We start from the raw sequence: 20,183 nt of genomic DNA, 5'->3' as shown, positions 1-20,183 counted from the left end.
TCTTTATAGAAACCGAAGGAACTGGTAGTTATCAATTCTCTTTAGTTACTAATTTTCATCGGTACTTGTAAAACCACGAATATCACTAGCGATTATTTACCTCCGGTAAAATTTCACTAGGTTAATTTTACCCTAGTAAAATTTAACTCGGTGATATTTTACCACAGTAAAATTTCACTAGCGATTTTTTCAGTATTGAATATTTATCCCAGGGTAAAAATCCACTTGACTTAATAAAATATTATTTATTTGAAAATAATATGTTTGGTTTAGGTATTTATTATGTGTTTGAATTCTTCGTCTTACACATCACCCTATTAATAGTGGACACCTAGTACTTACAAATAGGTACTGGACGGAATTTTGGAGACAAAGAGTGTCTGGTATTTAGAGGTTATTCGCTGTATACTCATTGTACTGAACAGTAAATTTGGTCCATTGTATATCTTATCGAAGAAATAATTTGGTTATATATTACGATGATCTCCCTTAACAGACACTTCTCAATATCGGACACCTCCAAATAACGGTCAGCATTTTGGAAACGGCGATACATGTACTCATTTTATTTCCCCTTATTTTATTTAAATAGCGTACGAATGTTTTGGTGACCGAGAGTGTACAGTATTTAAAGGTTTCAATGTAAAGCTTATCTAAGTACCTTTATACCTTTATACCTACATCAAATACAGAACAGTATGATAGTATTTATATTTACCTTTTTTCCCACTATATAAAATTAAATCAAATTCCATTCCCTCGCACTAAAATATTTGACGTGACAAGTTGCGTAACCAGGGTTATGAAATGTAGTTGGTGTGGAAGGGCCCCGTAAAGTATAAATAAATATATTTTTAAAACAAACAAATTCCAAATGATGGCTCTCCTAAAATAAAATAATTGATTTTTAATCCTCAGTGAGTTATATATATGTGTAAATGAAATAAGTATCATTAATCATTATAAAACATTCCAAATAAAGGCTGAAGAAAAGAATTAGTAAAATGTATTTATTTATTTTGGTTTTTTTTTTTTTTTTTTTTTTTTGGGGGGGGGGTGGTAGGGAAATGGACATAATTCCTAGTTAAGTTAACATAAAATATTAATTTATATAAAAACATTTGAATAGCGTAAATTTATGAATTTGATGAAGTGAATTTTACCAGTAGATAAATATTCACTACCTAGTGGAATTTTACCATTGATTATTTATCTGCGTTAAATATTTGCTAGGTATATTTTACCCCGGTAGAAATTTGCTGGCGATATTTAACCCCGCCGTGGATATTTACCTCCAGTAAAATTTTGCTAGTGAATATTTACCCCCCGTAAAATTCCACTAGTGGATTTTTACCGGGGGATAAAATTTAACTGGGTCAGAATACACGGTTCCATAGGTTTTGTTTTTTTTGTTTCACACTGTTTGTTGATACTATGATAAATTACTTTTTATTATTAATTACTTCTAATTTTTAAACTGAATACTGTAGTAGAATAATGTTATACATCTAATATTTAAATATTATTGATAATTAATATTCTGGTTTAATAAATAACAATTTAAATTCTTCTTAAATTATACCATTATAGTATTATACAGAATACTAATTAACTACTATTCTTAATTTTGAGATTTTTTTAAAGAAGAACTGGTATTGAGAATCGGAATAGAATATTTTGGAACCAAATAAGAACCGCTATCGATGATTTTCTAAGATACGGCCTATCCCTACATAATACGTATGAAATTATGTAATATTTTTATAATAAATATTTACCTGTCCTATCCTACCTACAATGTGAAAATTATTTTATTTTTATATTGAATTGATTTAGTATACTACCACTTTAGTTATAAATTATTAAATTGTGTTTGATGAGGGGTGGTTGTATTCAGACGAAAGAGAAAAAATATCTTAGTAGTAGCAAATGTTCGTAAATTTGAAATGAATAATGGTTATAAATATTTACAACGAAAACTTATTGATTGTAAATTAATAATCATAATAAATAAAGTTTACTACTGTAGGGTCATGCTATAGTACTTGGACTATTTTAAAATAAATAGTGTTGTAAAAACCTATAGTTATGAACTCAAAGCGATTAAAACGTTCACTTAATTGTTGCATTCTACTACATATATTGGGTAGTAAGGTAAGGGGCAAGCGGCGTCATCACAGCTTTCATCAACAAATTCGATCGAATATACTAAAAAAGAGAGAGAAAAAGAGAAAAAAAAGCGTTTCGACGGGCGATTGTGTATAGCGGCCAGTGACGTAGTGAGTGATACTTTTACAATGGGCAAGGTAAAACGTTTAATACCTAAACCCACAGGGTCCGTGCGAGTGCACCTATTTAGACGTTATGTATTATTAATGTTCACCACGCCACTGGTGGTGGTTGTGATGGTGGTAGGGAGGAATGGAAATGTATAATAATATACGAGTGGTATAAGTATCTATATAACGAGTGTGGAGCATATGAAAATTAGGTACAAGTAAATAATAAGGAAGCGATATATTATGCAGTTACTTAGTATATTATTATAATGTGCGCGATGACGCAAGTCGTTGCTGAGTAAAGAAAAAAAAATTTAAATACGAGAAAAAAGTAATAATAATATAACTCCTAACGTGTTTTATCGTATTACTGTTATTATCCAACCTGTCGGAATTGTCTGATGGCGCCATTTATCCGCAGGGAGTCGGCCGCAATCATGGCTATATTGTCGGCCGGGTCGCGGAGTTGTCGCAGCGACGAGCTGGGCTGATGGTGGATGTTGTGGCAACAGTGGCCCGAGCACATGGACGCGCTTCCGGTGGCCTCGGGTTGCGAACTCTGCCTGATGATCCGTGAGCTGGGCGACGTGGTGAGCAGGACGGGCGGCGGCGGTGACAGTCCGTATGCGGATCCGACGCCGCCGCCGCCGATCGAGCCGCAACCGCCACCGACGCCGTAACCGTACCCGTAACCGACGGCCGAGCAACCGGCTGCACCGCCCATGCCGCCGACACCAGTGCCGCCGACGCCGGCGACGCCGCCTACCGATCCGCAGCCACCGCGGACACTTTCCCGGGACACGGACCGCGAAATGCAATGGCTCTTGCGTCTCAGGCACTGACACCGGGACACCGCCAAGTACCTACAGTGCAGCTCGATGTCCGGCACCGATCTTGCCGCCGCGCCGCCGTCGTTGGGCGGCCCGCTGTCGTCGCTGCTGCCGAGCGTCGGCGTGGCATTCTGCAAATTGCGGTAGTGGTGCGGGATCAGTGACGTGGTGCAGTCCTGTCGAGTCAACACTGGCTTCCCGGACGATGTGGAAGTGCCGGCGGCGGCCGAGGTGGTGGCAGCCGAGGAAGAGGACGCGGTCGCCACCGACGAAGACCTGACCGCCGGCGGTGGACTCTTGACCAGCAGCGATGCGGTTTCTTCGCTGCTCCCGTAACCGCAGTTCGGCGCCGTCTCGGAGGACATTACGGTCGTCCACAATTCTCGCTGCTCTCCGAATTCGCCTGATCACCTGAAATCATTAACACCATTGCGGTCGTTAGACAACGTGTACGGTGAAATTGAAGATGATACGTATTATATTAAATAATAATAATAATAATAATATTATTATTATATTTCACAAAAATTTCACGCCCAATATCCCAACTCTCCCCGCCTGACCGTGGCCCGATATTATCATTGTTATTATTGTGCATTTTGTACATCAAATGATGATTATAGATTGTATCATTGATCAGTGTTTTTTATATGAAAAAAGCAGTAAAAAAAAGCAAATATTGCGGCAAAAACAACAATTGAGCAGCGGCAACAACAGCGTAAAATAATCATGGCTTCAAACAGAAATTATTACGTTTTTTTTACAAATATAACTTTCTTGTCACTGGATCCTTAATTGGTACAAAAATCATAAGCGTTCAAAAATATGATCTTCAAGTGTATTTAAAAATTCCAAAAATCAGAACTCGAATATAATATGCATACAAATTAAAATTAAGATATCATGCATAAAAAAACGCTCTTTATGCTGTTCTGATATTCAATGGGTTTTTAAAACAGATTTTCAGAACAATGAATTGGTTAAAGTGTTATTTTTGTTTTAAAAAAGCACTACAAATCTTACAATCATTTGAAATATTTCATTAAAATCTACAAAAATTAATTCTCGTTGAATATTTTGCTTTTATACGACTATGTGCTGGGAAGTGTAGTACCTGCATATGTCTTCATCTTACTAATTCTAATACAAAATTTACGTTTAGCAGTTCCAATTTTGTATTTTTAGTTTAAATATTAGAATAAATAGACTTATTATAAAACTTTTATTGACCTATCATTAAACTTAAATATAAGAACATTATTATCTGTGTTATCCCGTTGGTTTATGCGATGTTTAAATTTTTAAGTGAGTTATGAGTAGGTATTTATAATATTAATGCTTAAAAGTGGTTATAATTTATTTAAAAATTTAAATTTCTTAAAAAATCAACCAAAGAACGCAAATAATGTTCTTACATTTAAGTTTAAAAATAAGTGAAATCACTCTAGTATTTAAGCTAATAACACAAAATTGGAACCGCAGCTCATAAATTTTGCTTAAAGAATTCGGAGGAAAAATATGGGCATGAAATCATCATGAATAATAAATTGTCAATTAATTTTAAGAAATTTAAATTTCCCTATGATTTCAGATACTGGAAAAGTCAGTTTAAATCGGTTCGAAGTTCTGAAAACAACTATTACAAATATCTAAAACCTAAGTACATGACTAAATTATCACATTTTACAACGTAATATTATAAAATCAAAGCATGAAAGTTCGGGTTCTACAAATATTGGAAAAACAATCATTGTACGTAACTCATATTATATGTAGTGATAAAGAAAAATTGGATAAAAGACTCAATTAAATCAAATTTATGTTTCAACGATTTTTAAAGCCAGTATATATGCTATTATAGTAGCTATTATTAGCTATTAATAGCTAGTATGCTATTATTGTAGTATACAATGCTAACTTCAATATTATTTAACATAAGATAGACTTATGAAAAAGTTATGCAATTTAAAATCATAATTTAAATATATTATTCAAAATATTATAATTATGTTTTATTTTTGAATTTAAAAAATATATTTTTGTGAAAACAATACGCATAACATGAACATTAAAAATTCTAAAAATACTTTTAAATAAAATACACTCTCTCATATTGTTTCATAAAAAGTTGTATATTATATTGTGGTAAGTGGGTACAAAAAACATAAGTTCAATTACACGAATAAGAAGTCACCCATTAGACATTTCACTTAGTTAAAGAAAATTAAATCAAAAGATCACAACACCATTTTCTTTCAAGTCCGAGACGAATAATTTAGCTAGTAAAGGATTAAAGTATTCATCAGTAATTTTTTAATAGATTATGATGATTTTCTGGAGACTAGAATCTAGTCTATATAAAAAAAATGGTTGTAAATAGATACTTAAATATGCTAATGAAACCAAAAACTTAGAATTAGATTATTTTAAAATTTCATTAACTTATTACTAGGTTTTGTAAAAATAATACCGTCAAGTACTGGCTATATCCATGTAAACGTCTTAGGTCAATCGCGTGTCACAGTTGATCGTTTCACCAGTGAAACCGTAATTTTTTCCTATTCTTTTTCTATTACACACTAACTAATTATCTAATTATCGACTCTCGATATAATAAATGCCACTTTTATTGCACTACCAGTATTATTAAGCAACTTCTATGTATATTGTATAATGTATATTGTATACAAACATCACCCTGGACTAGTTTAGACGATGGTCCCTCCACAATCATGCTGCACATTATGTAGAAATTATTCACGAAAGTTGTTATTATTATTATTATATTGTTATTAAAGTTACTGTTGAAGTTTAATAACGACGATATTTTCGATTGGTCTTAAGCGATGGTATATGAATTATTTATCTTATTTTATACATTTCATAACCAGGTAGGAATAACTCCTGACATTTATTTTCACATCGGTATATATTATAATTCTTGGTAAGTACCTAAAATTAATTAATACGTTTGGTATAATAAATTAATACAAATCACAGGGGCAAGTGTAGAGAAAATATGTTGTGGTATGTTTATAAATAAAGGAATAAATGATTAGTCCTTTTTTGAAAATAAAACATCTTACGATTATCTACTTCATAAATTAATCGAAACATTGTTCTGGGTGTTTGGAAAAACAATATGTTTTATTTTGGTTTTATTATTATAAAATTATGGATAGTTATTATTATAATTATTATTCATAGTCTACCGGCATAATTGATATTATTTCTACTGTTATATGGATATCAATATGTATTTTAATAAATTTTAATATAATATATGTAATATGTATAAGGTATAAGAATATTTCAAGCACCATATACCTACATTTGGATTACAAAAAAAAATTAATTAATACTCATAAAAAATAAATGAGTAAATATATTAATATTAAATTAATATTAATTTATTGAGACAAGTAAATAGTAGATATTCTAATACAAAAATCCTTATGATTTTGACAAAGGATATGAAATAATAATATGTTATTGAAAATGATTTTTAATTTACCTATATTCAAAATTATTTCAAGTATACACAGTGGTCCATTTAAGTGGGTATACTAATCATCTCAAAAAGTCTTTAATTATTTTATTTTTTTTAACTTTAAGGTTTATGTTTTTCTGAATTCGTATAATATTAAAATTTTTTTCACCCATTTGGTTTTTTTATTGTTGAAACCACTTTCAACTTTTGATTTTCCAATGGTAATATATTGTAATATAAAAATATCATAAATTAATAAAACTAATTTTTTCATAAATTTACGTGTTAATATTTTTATTTTTCGTTGATGGTTTGCGAGATACAGCTCCTCAATGTATTGATGGTTTTTACTATTTTTCCGATAATTGTAAATACCAGGGTCTAGTGATAAATTCGATATCGTTGAATTCAAGCTAATAAAATCAATAACAGTCAATTAAAGATTATACTATTTTCTATTGTACTTTTGAACCCTAATCATTTATTAACTAATCGACTATGTTAATAGGACATTCAATTAATCAGGTACAAAGTACAATAGTTAGCAATATTTTCACCTTGTCAAACGGTATCGAATTTATCAGTTATAGCTTCTATTCTTTATAAATGAACAAATAGTATAAAAAATGCTGCATTTACCGACTATAACTCCTCATTCAACCACCAATACTTTGAGGAGCTGTATCTCACAAACCAATCGACGAAAAATAAAAATGTTAACACATAAATTAATGGTATAAAATAGTTTTATTAATTTATGATATTTTTGCTATTTGTTACCATTTAAAAATCAAAATTTGATAGTGTTTTCAGCAATTAATATAAGGATAAAAAAAATTAAAATAGTATACGATTTTAGAAAAACATAAACATAGAACTTCTATGATAGAAGTTAAAAAAAAAATTTTTAAAAGTTAATACTTTTCGAGATTCTTTGTGAACCGACTTAAATGGATCACCCTGTATATATTGTAGTTTATGTATTTATTTTTGAATAATAAATTACTATATTTTAACTTTAAGTGAAATATTAGAGACTTGTTGATTATTATTGTTAAATATCTATAAAAGATAAATAAAAAATAAATAGCTTAAATGATTATTATCAACAAAGTATAATATATCATATTATAAGTTAAGCATTTTAAATGAATAACACTCCGATATTAAGATTTAGCTATTGTCAATTGATTTTTCTGAATGAATGACTAAATATTAAAACTTTTCATATAATAATTCATTAAGTAGAAAATTAGTAAGATTATAATATAAAACGTATCAATAATATAGCTGATACAATATCGTTATGTGCATTAAAACATCACGGAATTAATTGCAATTAATGTAATGTATACTACAATACATAATAGTATACATAATGTATACTATTTAATTGTATGGGTATATATTTAAAAGAAACAGTGACATAATAAAATTAAAAAATATATTTAAATTATTTTTGTGACGTTGAGTGGCGTGTAAGGATTTTTATTTTTATTTTTTTAATTCTTAGAGAGTTACTTTGTTATGGTAAAGAGGCGATGATATATAATACTTAACATTAGTGGTTACCAGTGAACGTTTTAGTGAAGTACACTATAAATAAGCCGAATTCTCAATAGATATTAGATTATTCTCTTTCCCCGAAGGTTTTTAAATTTTAATTTGACGTCTCAGCATTCGTAACATTGTTCATAACTTAGGCACTACTCTAATATGAACACATCATTTAATATAGGTAGGTACACTGTATGTTAGTCATTTGTTAAGAATTACAATTAATAAATTTTGATTTCTGAACTGTGAAATGTTAGATTCAATCATTGGTTTCTTAACAGTAAAAATGGTTTAACGAAAATTATTTATTTATTACATTTTATTCTTAATACAAAGTCCTGTAACGATCAAATCTATTTTTAATCTTTAAATTAATATATATTTACCATTATATTTTGTAATAACTATTATAATTTATAAAAATTTTAATACTGTAATGATGATATTATACTATTGTATTATATTTTGTTATATATTGTTTCCAAATTAAATAAAAAATGTAAATTAAAATTGTAATAAAAACTGTATATTACGTTTTAGAAATAAAATAATACATTTTTGTTTTATAATATAATATTTAGATTAATTCATATAAAACATTAATACCATTCATAATTTAAAGAAAAATATGAAATAAAAAAATGTAACTATGCAGAATAATAAAACAAAATTTTTCATTTTAGGTAATGAACACACGAAAACAATTAAATTTGTATATCGTTCCTATATATTTTCTGATATTCATTACAATTGTATATCTGACATATCTAACAGGTTGCGTGTAAATTAATTATAATAATAATAGAAATAGCATATTATAAAGAAATATAAATTTAATAATGTATTATAAAACACTGTTTAAAAAATAGTTTTTTGTTTTTATATATTTTTAATTAAATAATGGACAAAATATGTTAATTATGTACTTGTGTATATAGTTTGTAAATAATCTTAGAAAAATCATTTTTTGTATGTATAAAACTTAGAATAAAATTAGATACCATTTGCCAATCGACTTTAGTATTTCGCGGTATTTCATAATATAATATAATATATATTATAAGTATTTTATCAATATTTAGAACCTATAGTATTTGCGTTTTGATGCTAAATTAATGCCATGGGCCTACTCATAATTAGTCATAAACATATTTAAATATCAAGTGTATTTGTTAAAAAATTGCATATTATGTCTAATTTTATTTTGTATATTAACATATTATATTATATAACCATGTTCTACATTAAATCTTTTTATTTGACTGAAATATAGAATTTAATTAACACATATTTTTTATGTTTAATGTAGGTATATTTTTATCCTTAACACTTCATATAATCTACCGTTAAATAAATTAAATATATCAATTCAAGAATACTTATAAGTATCCTTATATATTAACGATTAAAATTTATAGATATTAAAGGTTTAGTGAGTAAATAATCGTAAAAATGTATTTAATTATGAATAGTTTCAATTAAAATAGTTATATGGAAAAGATTCAAATTCAATTGCAAGGAAAATATTTATCAAATTGTATTTAAAATATATTGATGATCGATATATTGTTAGATAAGTTTGAACTATCAGTACCTAGTTCCCAATTAATGTTTTAATGTTAGCTAATAAGTCTGATATGAAGCATGAAGATACTTTTTTGTCAAAAATTATAAATGCTCAGACAACTTTATTTTTGATTAGTATTAAATATTTTCAAACGTTTGACAAAAAAAAAAAAAATGTTATAAACGCTTTTCATGTTATTTTAATTATAATATGAGTTATTTGTTAAATGAAACTAATCAAAATGTTAATTTACGCACATTTGTTGTACTAACCTGTTCAATAACTGTATTCCAATAAGAAATCTTACCGAAATTGATGAAATGATCATCTTTAAAAACTGTATTGTAACAATTAAATTTATCTTAAAGAAATATTCATATTACATAGAATGAAAACATCGAAGTATTCATTTTGATAGCATACATTTATAAAATTGAAGCTTTTATATTTGATCTGAAACATAACACTTCAAGAACTTCTAGTTTATAATGTTTGGGTATGAAAAAACATACTGTGGTACAATTGAGCGTGAGATAATTTCTAAAATAAATATATTACATTTGAGTTTTATTTTTAAACAAATATATAGATACTTATAGGAATTCCTATAATTTAATTTGAAACATTTTTAATTTCGTTCCAAATTATTGTATCATCCAATAGGCAGTAATTAAATAAGGGGAGGTAAACATAATTTATAATTTACTGACAATGGATTGTAACGCCATTTTTGTGTCTATAGCTAAATTATGTATACGATTGTTATACAATGTAATAAAATTTAAATTATTAAAACGTGACGTTTAAATCGTGACGTGCTACATTTTTCAATGTTTATACCAAAGGAAATATTAATAATCATTATAAAATTTACGAGAGATATATCGTATAGGATTAATGAAACGTTATGACCGTTCTACGATAACGTTTATTCAGGTTTATTCTGTGGTTATATTTTGAATAAAGTGCATAACACAGACATATATTTCTGTGTAAATACATGGCACTCAATCGATTATATCGAAAACTTTAATATATTTTCAAGAGTACCTTGATCCTTTTGAATGTAATCAATAGAGGGCAAAAGCAAACAGAAATTTTCTTTTAAAACTTTTGATGAATAAGAGTTTCGGTCAATATAATATGAAAAAACTTCAGAGTATTTTTGATTAAACATAATATTAAACCAAGTCGATGAAGATATATTATTAGGAACGCGATATGAAAGATATAAAAAAGAAACATGAAAGTTTCGTAACACGGATAGAGAATAAAATGTATTATACAAACATATTTGTGTCTTCAAATCGAAAAGTATTCAATGTATAAAAAAAAATAAAACATTTAAAAATTCTTTTTTAACAGTTATATAACTTTGGTATTTTAAAAAAAAAATCTTATAATAGCATACAAATACTAATGAATACAACAAATATAAAAAAAAACTATTTTGAATTTGTTTCATAAAAATATGGCGTTACGTTCTACGTTTATTATAATTTTCATATACTAAAATATAATCCATGATTTATACCAAGGATAGTAAGTAAAATTAAATGAAGCATAATATACATAATTATTATACATTTAAATGAGAAAGAACCACTATTACATAACTATAATAATTTGTATTAACAAACTTTGATGGTATTCATTAAGTATAGGGGTACTGTAGGTATAAAATGTTATGTCAGCAGCAATTTTGTTTAATAATAATAAATAAATACATAAATATGAATAACTATACAATATGTACATCAAAAAAAGATTTTAATAAAATATTTTTAATTTAATATATTATTATATATATTTTTTATTTTTTTTTTTTATTCGTATTAATTTCGATGCAGTTGCTTTTTTAACACTATCGCTTAAATATTATAACGAGTAATTTTTTTTTTTTTTAATTTTGATAACTTTATTTCCTTAACTTCTTTCCCTTGTGGTTTTCGTTCGGATAAAATATTAATACAATGTTTGTAGGCATCGCGTGCTTTGAATCATTAACTGGGAGTGGGTCATATACAAACGATGATATAGCACGCCAACATGACTTTTGTTTTATGTTCGATAGGCAGAATTACACGTTAAAAAATGCAGTTATAATATTATGATAACGAGACTGAATTTAGAACTAATGGATAACTTTTGTGTGATAAAAAATGTTATTCTTTAGGGCATAAAACCAACAGATGAACATCAGTCAATCAAATTTAATTTCCACCAATTTATTAAATTAATTTATAAAAATATAAATCATTAGGAAAAAATTGTATATTATATTGTGGTAAGTGGGTACAAAAAACATAAGTTACAATTACACGAATAAGAAGTCACCCATTAGACAATTCACTTGGTTAAAGAAAATTAAATCAAAAGATCACAACACCATTTTCTTTCAAGTCCAAGACGAACAATTTAGCTAGTAGAGGATTAAAGCATTCATCAGTAATTTTTTAATAGATTATGATGATTTTCTGGAGACTAGAATCTAGTCTATATAAAAAAAATGGTCGTAGATAGATACTTAAATATGCTAAAGAAGCCAAAAACTTAAAATACTGCCAACATTAGCAAAATAAAATTGGAATTTATTAACTATGGTGTTTTTAAACAGTTATTTGTGCAGTTTTACATTAGACTGTATACGACTTAGAATTAGATTATTTTAAAATTTCATTAACTTATTACTAGGTTTGGTAAAAATAATACCGTAAAGGACTGGCTATCCATGAAAACGTCTAAGTCAATCGCGTGTCACAGTTGATCGTTTCACAGTGAAACCGCAATTTTTTCCTATTATTTGCTAAGTTTTTTTCTAAAAATTGTTTTTAAAGTTAATAATTAAATTTTAAGCAATTTTTGCTAGGCTGATTTTCGTTACGCTTATTGTTTATTTCAATTGAAACATAAATCAATAATAATAAAAACAAAAACAAAATATTATATTAAATTAAATTTCTAAAAAATGTTGCAGCTTACTACATTGCATTGCTACTAAATATTTCTCTCTACACTATATCCAACAACAAATTTATAATTCTCAATTTTCCTTGCAGAGGAGAATATCTAGTAACATGCTATTTATAAATGAGATAATAAAAATAATTTTTCAATAATTTTTTGTACAAATTGTATGCTAGCTAGCTGAAAAAATTTAACAATTTTAAACACTGTTTCTTATGTCTTTTACTTATAGTAGTATCTTTAAAAATATCCAAAACACATTGAAACAGTAGTTTCTATTCATTTTTAAAAACGCTTGAATTACAAATTACAACATTTTTAAATTTAGAAGAAGTCTTAACTTAATACTTAAGAAAATATTCGGTTATAAGGTACCTATCATTATTATTATTTTAGAACTATATTATTTCATTCATTTGACTATTTACCTATTGAATTTAAAAAGATCTTTAATCTATTAAATTTGATTATAAATGGTATTTTCGCTTTCTATATGAATATATGATTTACGATGATATTATGTTGGAGACCAATTTACACCGAAGACCTTAATTTCAATAGTTTATATACTTTAAATTGTCAATATAATATCGATTATTTACGTTAAAAACCAAAAACATTAAATCTTAATTCACATTTTGGATAATAAGTGACTATGATACGACATATTTAACGGAATGAAGAATCTTTGAGATTAAAAAAAATTATTATTTTTGTGTTTTGTATACTAGCTGATCCCGTGCATTCCGTTGTCCATTAAAAATACTAATGCTTATGATTTATTAATTTATCAATAAACCACCTTTAGTTATGTTTTGTTTAGATCAGGCAATGGTGTGGATTATATAAAAACTACCGTGTGGTAAAATTGACAACATTATGAGTTTTTGATATACAAAAATGAATATCATATGATTATCTTATATATACCAATATTAATTTTAGTGTATTATTATATAATGAAAATTAGTAATTACACGATGATATTTTGTAAATAATTAGTTAATATTTTATAAAACTACTTGTAAGAAGTTATTACGAGTAATAACTGATTTTCGTTACTAAACTAGAGTATAATGACATATTTTTAAAGTTTCTATTAAAAATCAGTTTTGGGTATGTTTTAAAAACAAATGAAATTTTTAAATCAATAAATCGAATACCATTAAAAGCATAACTACAATGATTGAGAGGACAGAATTATAAGTTGCATATGTTCATATTTTGAAGATTTAATGTAATTTAAAATTATTACCGATAATAATTGTGTAATGGCGTGTCTTTCTTTATTTTCAAATTTAGTTGTTCGATACGTCATTGTGCTTGGGTGACTTAAATATAAAATATTATAATTTCTACTACGGATTATTAGTTCATTAAATATACTATAATTTATACATTATAGTGATAATATGAAATACAGTATTATCATTATTTATTCGTATCATTTTATATGATTAAAAAATATCACGATTATAATGATATAAAATAATAAACATGATGCGACTAACTAACGGTAATCAAAATATTTTAAATTGTGATAATAATAAATAATAAATAGAAATGCATAACAGTAGCATGTGATAAAAGATGATCAATTTTATTTAGACTCGTGAGTGATTCTCTGCGGTTTGTCGATTTAACTACTTTTACTATAAAAGTAGGTTATAGATGCGTAATGTTATTTTGTTTATATAGTTTTGAGTTCCTCTATGGTATATACAATCTATAAGATTAAATAGACAGTGTACTCAAAATAAAGGACTATAGGTATCACACTATTTGAAATACCGTTAATACCTATATATAGTGGAGTATATTAAACTGTTTCAATTGTTCAACTCTGACGGGTGCTCTTAACGTCCAGGAAAAATAACTGCTACAGAATAATACAGCGTAAGCTTTCAAACTAATAATAAAAACTATTGACTATTGAGTTTTTCTCGCCGGAGGCTATCATGTGAGTTGAAATTCTAGAAACTTTTATCATGGCCGGTTGTTTGTACCTAATCATTAAGATTTTAAAGTTCGTTATTAAAAGTTAATACCTAGTTATTATATTGATATTAGCGGTCGACATATACCTACATAAAATAAATAATGTTTATACAATGTTTATTTTAAGCGTATTTGTTGCTCATTTTACACAAAAGTGTAATCAACCAATATCATTGTAAATAATTTTTTAACACGGTTATAATACCAAAAAAATATCTACCGTGTTGTGTCTAAAAAAAATATAGAGCTTAAATAGTTATGTAGATGATAAAATAGTATAATAAGTTTATTATATTTTGTATACTACATTATAGTAAAGTGAACGTTTCTGTCATCAATTGTGTCAAAATAAAAGGCATATCAATGACATAGGTTAGGTTAGGTTAGGTATGTATAATACCTAAAATATTGAAATAAATACATATGTTTAAGAATTAATATAGGTACAGTTAAAATGTAATAGTTTATTTTCTTAGTTATTTTGAAATATATTCAGATACTTCTGAATATATAAATATAAAAAATAACTATATTTGACAATATTATCGAAATAAGAATAGACTTTCGAATTCGGACGTTCTTAAAAAAAGTATATATAGTACACAAGCACCAGACGGTGGGAACATAGATGTTAAAGAATGGATCGCCAAAGGCTATATTATTATTATTAATAATATGGAGGAAAGTGTGCGGGAATGTTGAAGAGAGAATACTTTGTCGGACACAAACGAATTGTTCTCGGATTCTATTTGTATTATAATTAATTACTGAATTCATCTGTATTATCGTTTAATCGTTTTCATTGTAATAATTATTTTGTTTCATTAAATATTTGAAGTGTGTATTAAAAGTTTTTTGTACATAATACAAGAATTGAGGTAAATTTAAAATCAACAGAAATAAGAGGTGATAAGTTGTGATTACAGAGAAGGTAGAAATATTTGTGCCCCACCTTCTCTGAGTTCCACGAGCTGCCACAAAGATCAACGATTATGTTATGATTCAAAACATAACGTTATTATTAAGAAATTATTGTACACTGAAGGTATTTAATGTAATGACGTATAAATAGAGCGTTAATTTAAATTAAAATATTAAATCTAAAAATAAAAAGTTATTACAACATATCAAATATTTGTATAGTTGATTGATTACTGTTATATATACGTAGGCATTTCGTACTTGCTTTTATCTCCATATAAGTTAGTTTATATATTATATTTAATAATAATAACTACTATTCCATCAAAGCTTATCTATACCGAATCGGTAGGCCAAATTATGTGGTAAGTAAAGTTTTTCCTCATTTAATGAACTTTTTAATAACATTATAGTTCAGCGTGTGTATATCCAATTTTTATATAATTTTGTTTTTAATTATTATTATTTAGAAATTAATGCTGCTGTAAATAAAATTAAAATTATATTTAATCCTGAAGTTATGTTTTTTTTTTTTTTTTTAACGATGTACCTAAATCTACGGATATTATGCTCATATATTAATATGCTCTTTTTGTCAAATTGCAAATATACAATATTAATAACTCTAGTTGATGTCATGAAGCGTATAGTAATAAAAAAATTAATTTTTAAATTCAGTTAAAAATATATTATACAATTTCGTATTGCTAGATATTATGTTTAAAATATTTATATATGTTTATTATGATTATAATATCACTCAAAAGATAAAATAATATATAACTGGTAATATAGTAGGTACTTTTCAATTTAATTGTTTAGCATAAGGTGAATTTATTAAATATAAAAAGAAAAAGAATAAATTACATTTTCAAAATATATAATTAATAAAATTTTATATTTCAACACACTACTTTCTACTTAGTTCTCGTCAAACAACTTGAAATTACTCTACTAGCCAGAGGCATTTAATGCGAACAATTACGCCGAATTCGCATTACTACCCAATGTAAGATAATGTTAAAAGTACTCAATGTATGTTACCCATCATAATTAATAATTCACCACATATCCGTTAAATTTTATCGTTTTCTATTAATAGTTAACCTAGGACTAAATCTTCAAATTCGGAAAAATTATATTTTAAACGAAATTGTATTGATATGTAATCAATGGATTTACATTCAATGGCATTGTTTCGTAGTTGAAAATTATTGATTTTTTTTTATGTTTATAGAACAGCATTAGAAAAAATAATGTGTCCTTTCTATAATTTCTAAGCATTATACGCATTTCTTTCAAATACTTGCCAGAGCCTATTTATTTAATGCATTTTTGCTTCTTCTTTCGGTATTTTTTACTTTTTTGTTGCTTTTTTCAGTTAAAGACTTGAACAATATAAACGATGTCCATTATTGTGGATCCAAAATAGGTAATGATTGATGAAAAGGTAATTCTAAGAATTATCATGATATTGTACATTTTCAAGCGCCTAATGAAGAACGCTTACATATAAGATTTTAATGACTTTTTTTGTATTTTTTCATTAGTTCATTAAAAGCAAAATTACAAATTCATATTAAGAATGAAATTATACTGAAATCGTTGTATTGTTAGATGAAACTTAATGATTTTAAATTCTATGCAAAACAATGTAAAATGAGGTAACGTCAAAAGAGAGACTTGCTATAAAATACCACAATTACCACTAATTATATTATTGATTTAAATTTTGTTATGTTTTAAATATTTCGAGTTTAAGTGAGCTAAACTTAATTTAAAATTTATTTTAAAGCTAGCTACGTAACATTTGTTAGTTACTTTCTAGTTATTCAATATACAATTTTTTATTAAGTCGTAAATCATTAACCACGTACTGCTGAAAAACTACAGATATTATAGGTTAACAATAATTTACAACCGATGAGTTTATTCAAGAAAATGGCGTTCCTCAAGGCTCTGCTCTTCAGTTTCCCTCTTCCTGATTGCTATCAATGATATTACCAAAAACTGTACGCATCCTGTTAAATTCAACTTATACGCGGATGATTTCAACTTCTGGTGCAGAAGTAAATCCAAAAACACAGTTCAGAATCTACTTCAAACTACCGCAAATAATTTAGAAAATTGGGCAAAACAAACTGGGTTCCAATTTTCTCCAGAAAAATCTAGCTGTACTATTTTCACGAAAAAAAAGAATGTTGACGCTCTAAAAATAATAATTGACAAAGTTGAAGTTCCACATCGAAACTCTGTAAAAATACTTGGTGTTATCTTTGACAGACGGTTATCTTGGTCCCCTTACATTAAACATTTAAAAGCCTCCACCGGTCATTCTGTTAAAATTATAAAAATTCTTTCTCACACCTCATGGGGTGGGGAAACAAACACTCTAATTAAAATTCATAAAGTTTTAATCCAATCAAAACTTAACTATGGTTCATCCCTTTACAGAACAGCATCCAAATCCCTCCTAAACTGGCTAGATAGTGTTAATAACTGTGGTTTGAGACTGGCTTTAGGAGTGTTTCGCAGTTGTCCTGTCTACAGTATTTATAATCTCGCTGGTGAACTCATTCCCGATATAAAAAGGCTTGAATTACATCTTAAATATTTAGCAAGATCTTCAAAATCAAATAACACCATTCACGAAAAAAACAACCCCCTATTCATAAAAGAGATGAATGACACAAACATTGATATAACGCAAATAATTATAACCAAAGAAAAAATTACACAACCCCCTTGGGCCAGCTCGTATACAATTAATACAGAACTCAGCTGTCTTTACAAACATCAAACCTCGCCAAATAGTTTCAAAAGTTTCTTTAAAAGCATTATAAGTAACTACAAAGACTTCCAGGAAGTATACACTGACGGGTCAAAAACTTACGAAGGTGTAGGATTCTCGATTATATTCCCAAATAAAAAAATTATACACAAACTACCTCCGGTTTGTTCCATATTCACAGCAGAAGCTATGGCCATACTTATGGCTATTGAAACTATATTACAAGAAGCTCATTCGAAATTCATCATTCTCAGCGATTCATTGAGCACTATAAGAAGTCTGCAGAACCTTTTCAATCCCGGTGATATTGCATCCAAAATTCTGAACAACCTCAACTTAGCTTCCGGTCAGGGTAAAAATATCGTCATCATGTGGATACCTGGACACTCGGGTATAATAGGCAATGAAATAGCCGATGAACACGCCGCAATTGCCATCAACAACAAAGAAACCGTCTTAATTAATAAAATGTCATACGACGACGCGAAAAATCTCATAAATGAACGTTCAAAATATAAATGGCAAACAATATGGAACATACAAAACACAAAATTAAATGAAATAAAAAGAGACATAAATCGTTGGACTAATCCTTACCTCAACCGTAAAGAATAATTACACACCATAATTACTCACGGCTTCCTGATGACAAGAGAGGATCCCCCCATCTGTCAAACCTGCGGAACCTTGTTAACAGTCAAACACCTAATAACCGACTCTTTAATGTTCAATCAAGAACGGGCCGAGCACAATATATCCTACAACCTAGACGACTCACTTGGACCCAACCATAAAAAAAACATTGATTTAATTATGTTTATTAAACAAACAAAACTTTTCAATCTTATATAAAAAAAAAAAATATTATTATTATTAGCACTTAATTAGTATAAGAACCTCTTTGTAACTAATGGCCTTTGTTGTCGATGTTATTTTTTGCGATCAATAAAAAAAAAAAATAATTTACAAATTTTTGATCAAATATTATTTTATAAAAGCAATATCATCAACTGCCTTATAAAATGATCAATTTTTAACAGGCAGGGTACCTATTCAAAATTAAATATGCCTGTTGAGTAGAATTTAAAACTATGATTTGTATTCGTTTATAGTAAAACTATTTCTATACCTAAGATAATTCAAATATAATATCAAAACAAGGTATAATATGTTTTTGAACAAGATTTTTCATAATAAATTAAAATAGATATAATTTTTATTTCTAGTAATAAATTAAATACCTACGTCTTTAGGTAATAGAGTATCGCTTTTTCAACCAAATGCTAGCTGATATATTGACTATGTTCCCAATATACCAATTTCTGTTTTATTAAAATATATTAATATGCTTAACTTAATTCAAATACTATAGATTATTGAATGACAGTAAATTATACAATGTCATTTTAATATAGATGATCACTTTCATATTAACATATTTTGTATTTATTGACATAAGCTCGGTAGTTTAAAGTATCACAAATGAGATAAGTTATACCTACCTAATAAAATACATAAGTCATAAAGGAAAAATAAAAGTAAAATAAAATATAAATTAAAGCATAAAAACAAATATGCATAACAATAAAATAGAGATATATGTGTTGATTGATATTCAAAGACAATATATTTTTTGTATATATAGGTTATCCGCAAAATTTCAAATTTACTTTGTTCCATGCAAAAATAGTTCTATTTAAAGCGTATGCTATAAATCATAATCTGTTAGTTGTTACCGTATTCTATAAAAAAAACAATACATCACCGATGATAAAATGAGGGC

General features: G+C 27.2%; 2 protein-coding genes across 7 annotated transcripts in view; one reads left to right on the top strand and one right to left on the bottom strand.

Annotated features, from left to right (window-relative positions):
• Positions 1 to 20,183, bottom strand: part of SK (small conductance calcium-activated potassium channel) — a 305,985-nt gene that overhangs the window by 175,330 nt on the left and 110,472 nt on the right. For all 6 annotated transcript variants that reach the window (XM_089220032.1, XM_089220030.1, XM_089220031.1 and 3 more), the window contains one exon: positions 2,665 to 3,520. In XM_089220032.1, coding sequence (XP_089076158.1) covers positions 2,665 to 3,474 — 810 coding nt within the window. In that variant the 5' untranslated portion in view covers positions 3,475 to 3,520. The remainder of the gene's footprint in view (positions 1 to 2,664; positions 3,521 to 20,183) is intronic.
• LOC149058188 (uncharacterized) lies at positions 17,269 to 19,015 on the top strand. The gene is made up of 2 exons (XM_089218333.1): positions 17,269 to 17,273; positions 17,548 to 19,015. The coding sequence occupies exons 1-2, from the start codon at positions 17,269 to 17,271 to the stop codon at positions 19,013 to 19,015; spliced, it is 1,473 nt and encodes a 490-aa protein (XP_089074459.1).

The sequence above is a fragment of the Diuraphis noxia genome, unplaced genomic scaffold (assembly GCF_037042655.1).
Source record: "Diuraphis noxia isolate RWA-SAM2 unplaced genomic scaffold, SU_Dnox_SAM2 contig0002, whole genome shotgun sequence".
In the NCBI taxonomy this organism is placed as follows: domain Eukaryota; kingdom Metazoa; phylum Arthropoda; class Insecta; order Hemiptera; family Aphididae; genus Diuraphis; species Diuraphis noxia.
The sequence above is the reverse complement of the archived record's forward strand: the minus strand, read 5'-3'. Positions and strand labels throughout refer to the sequence as shown.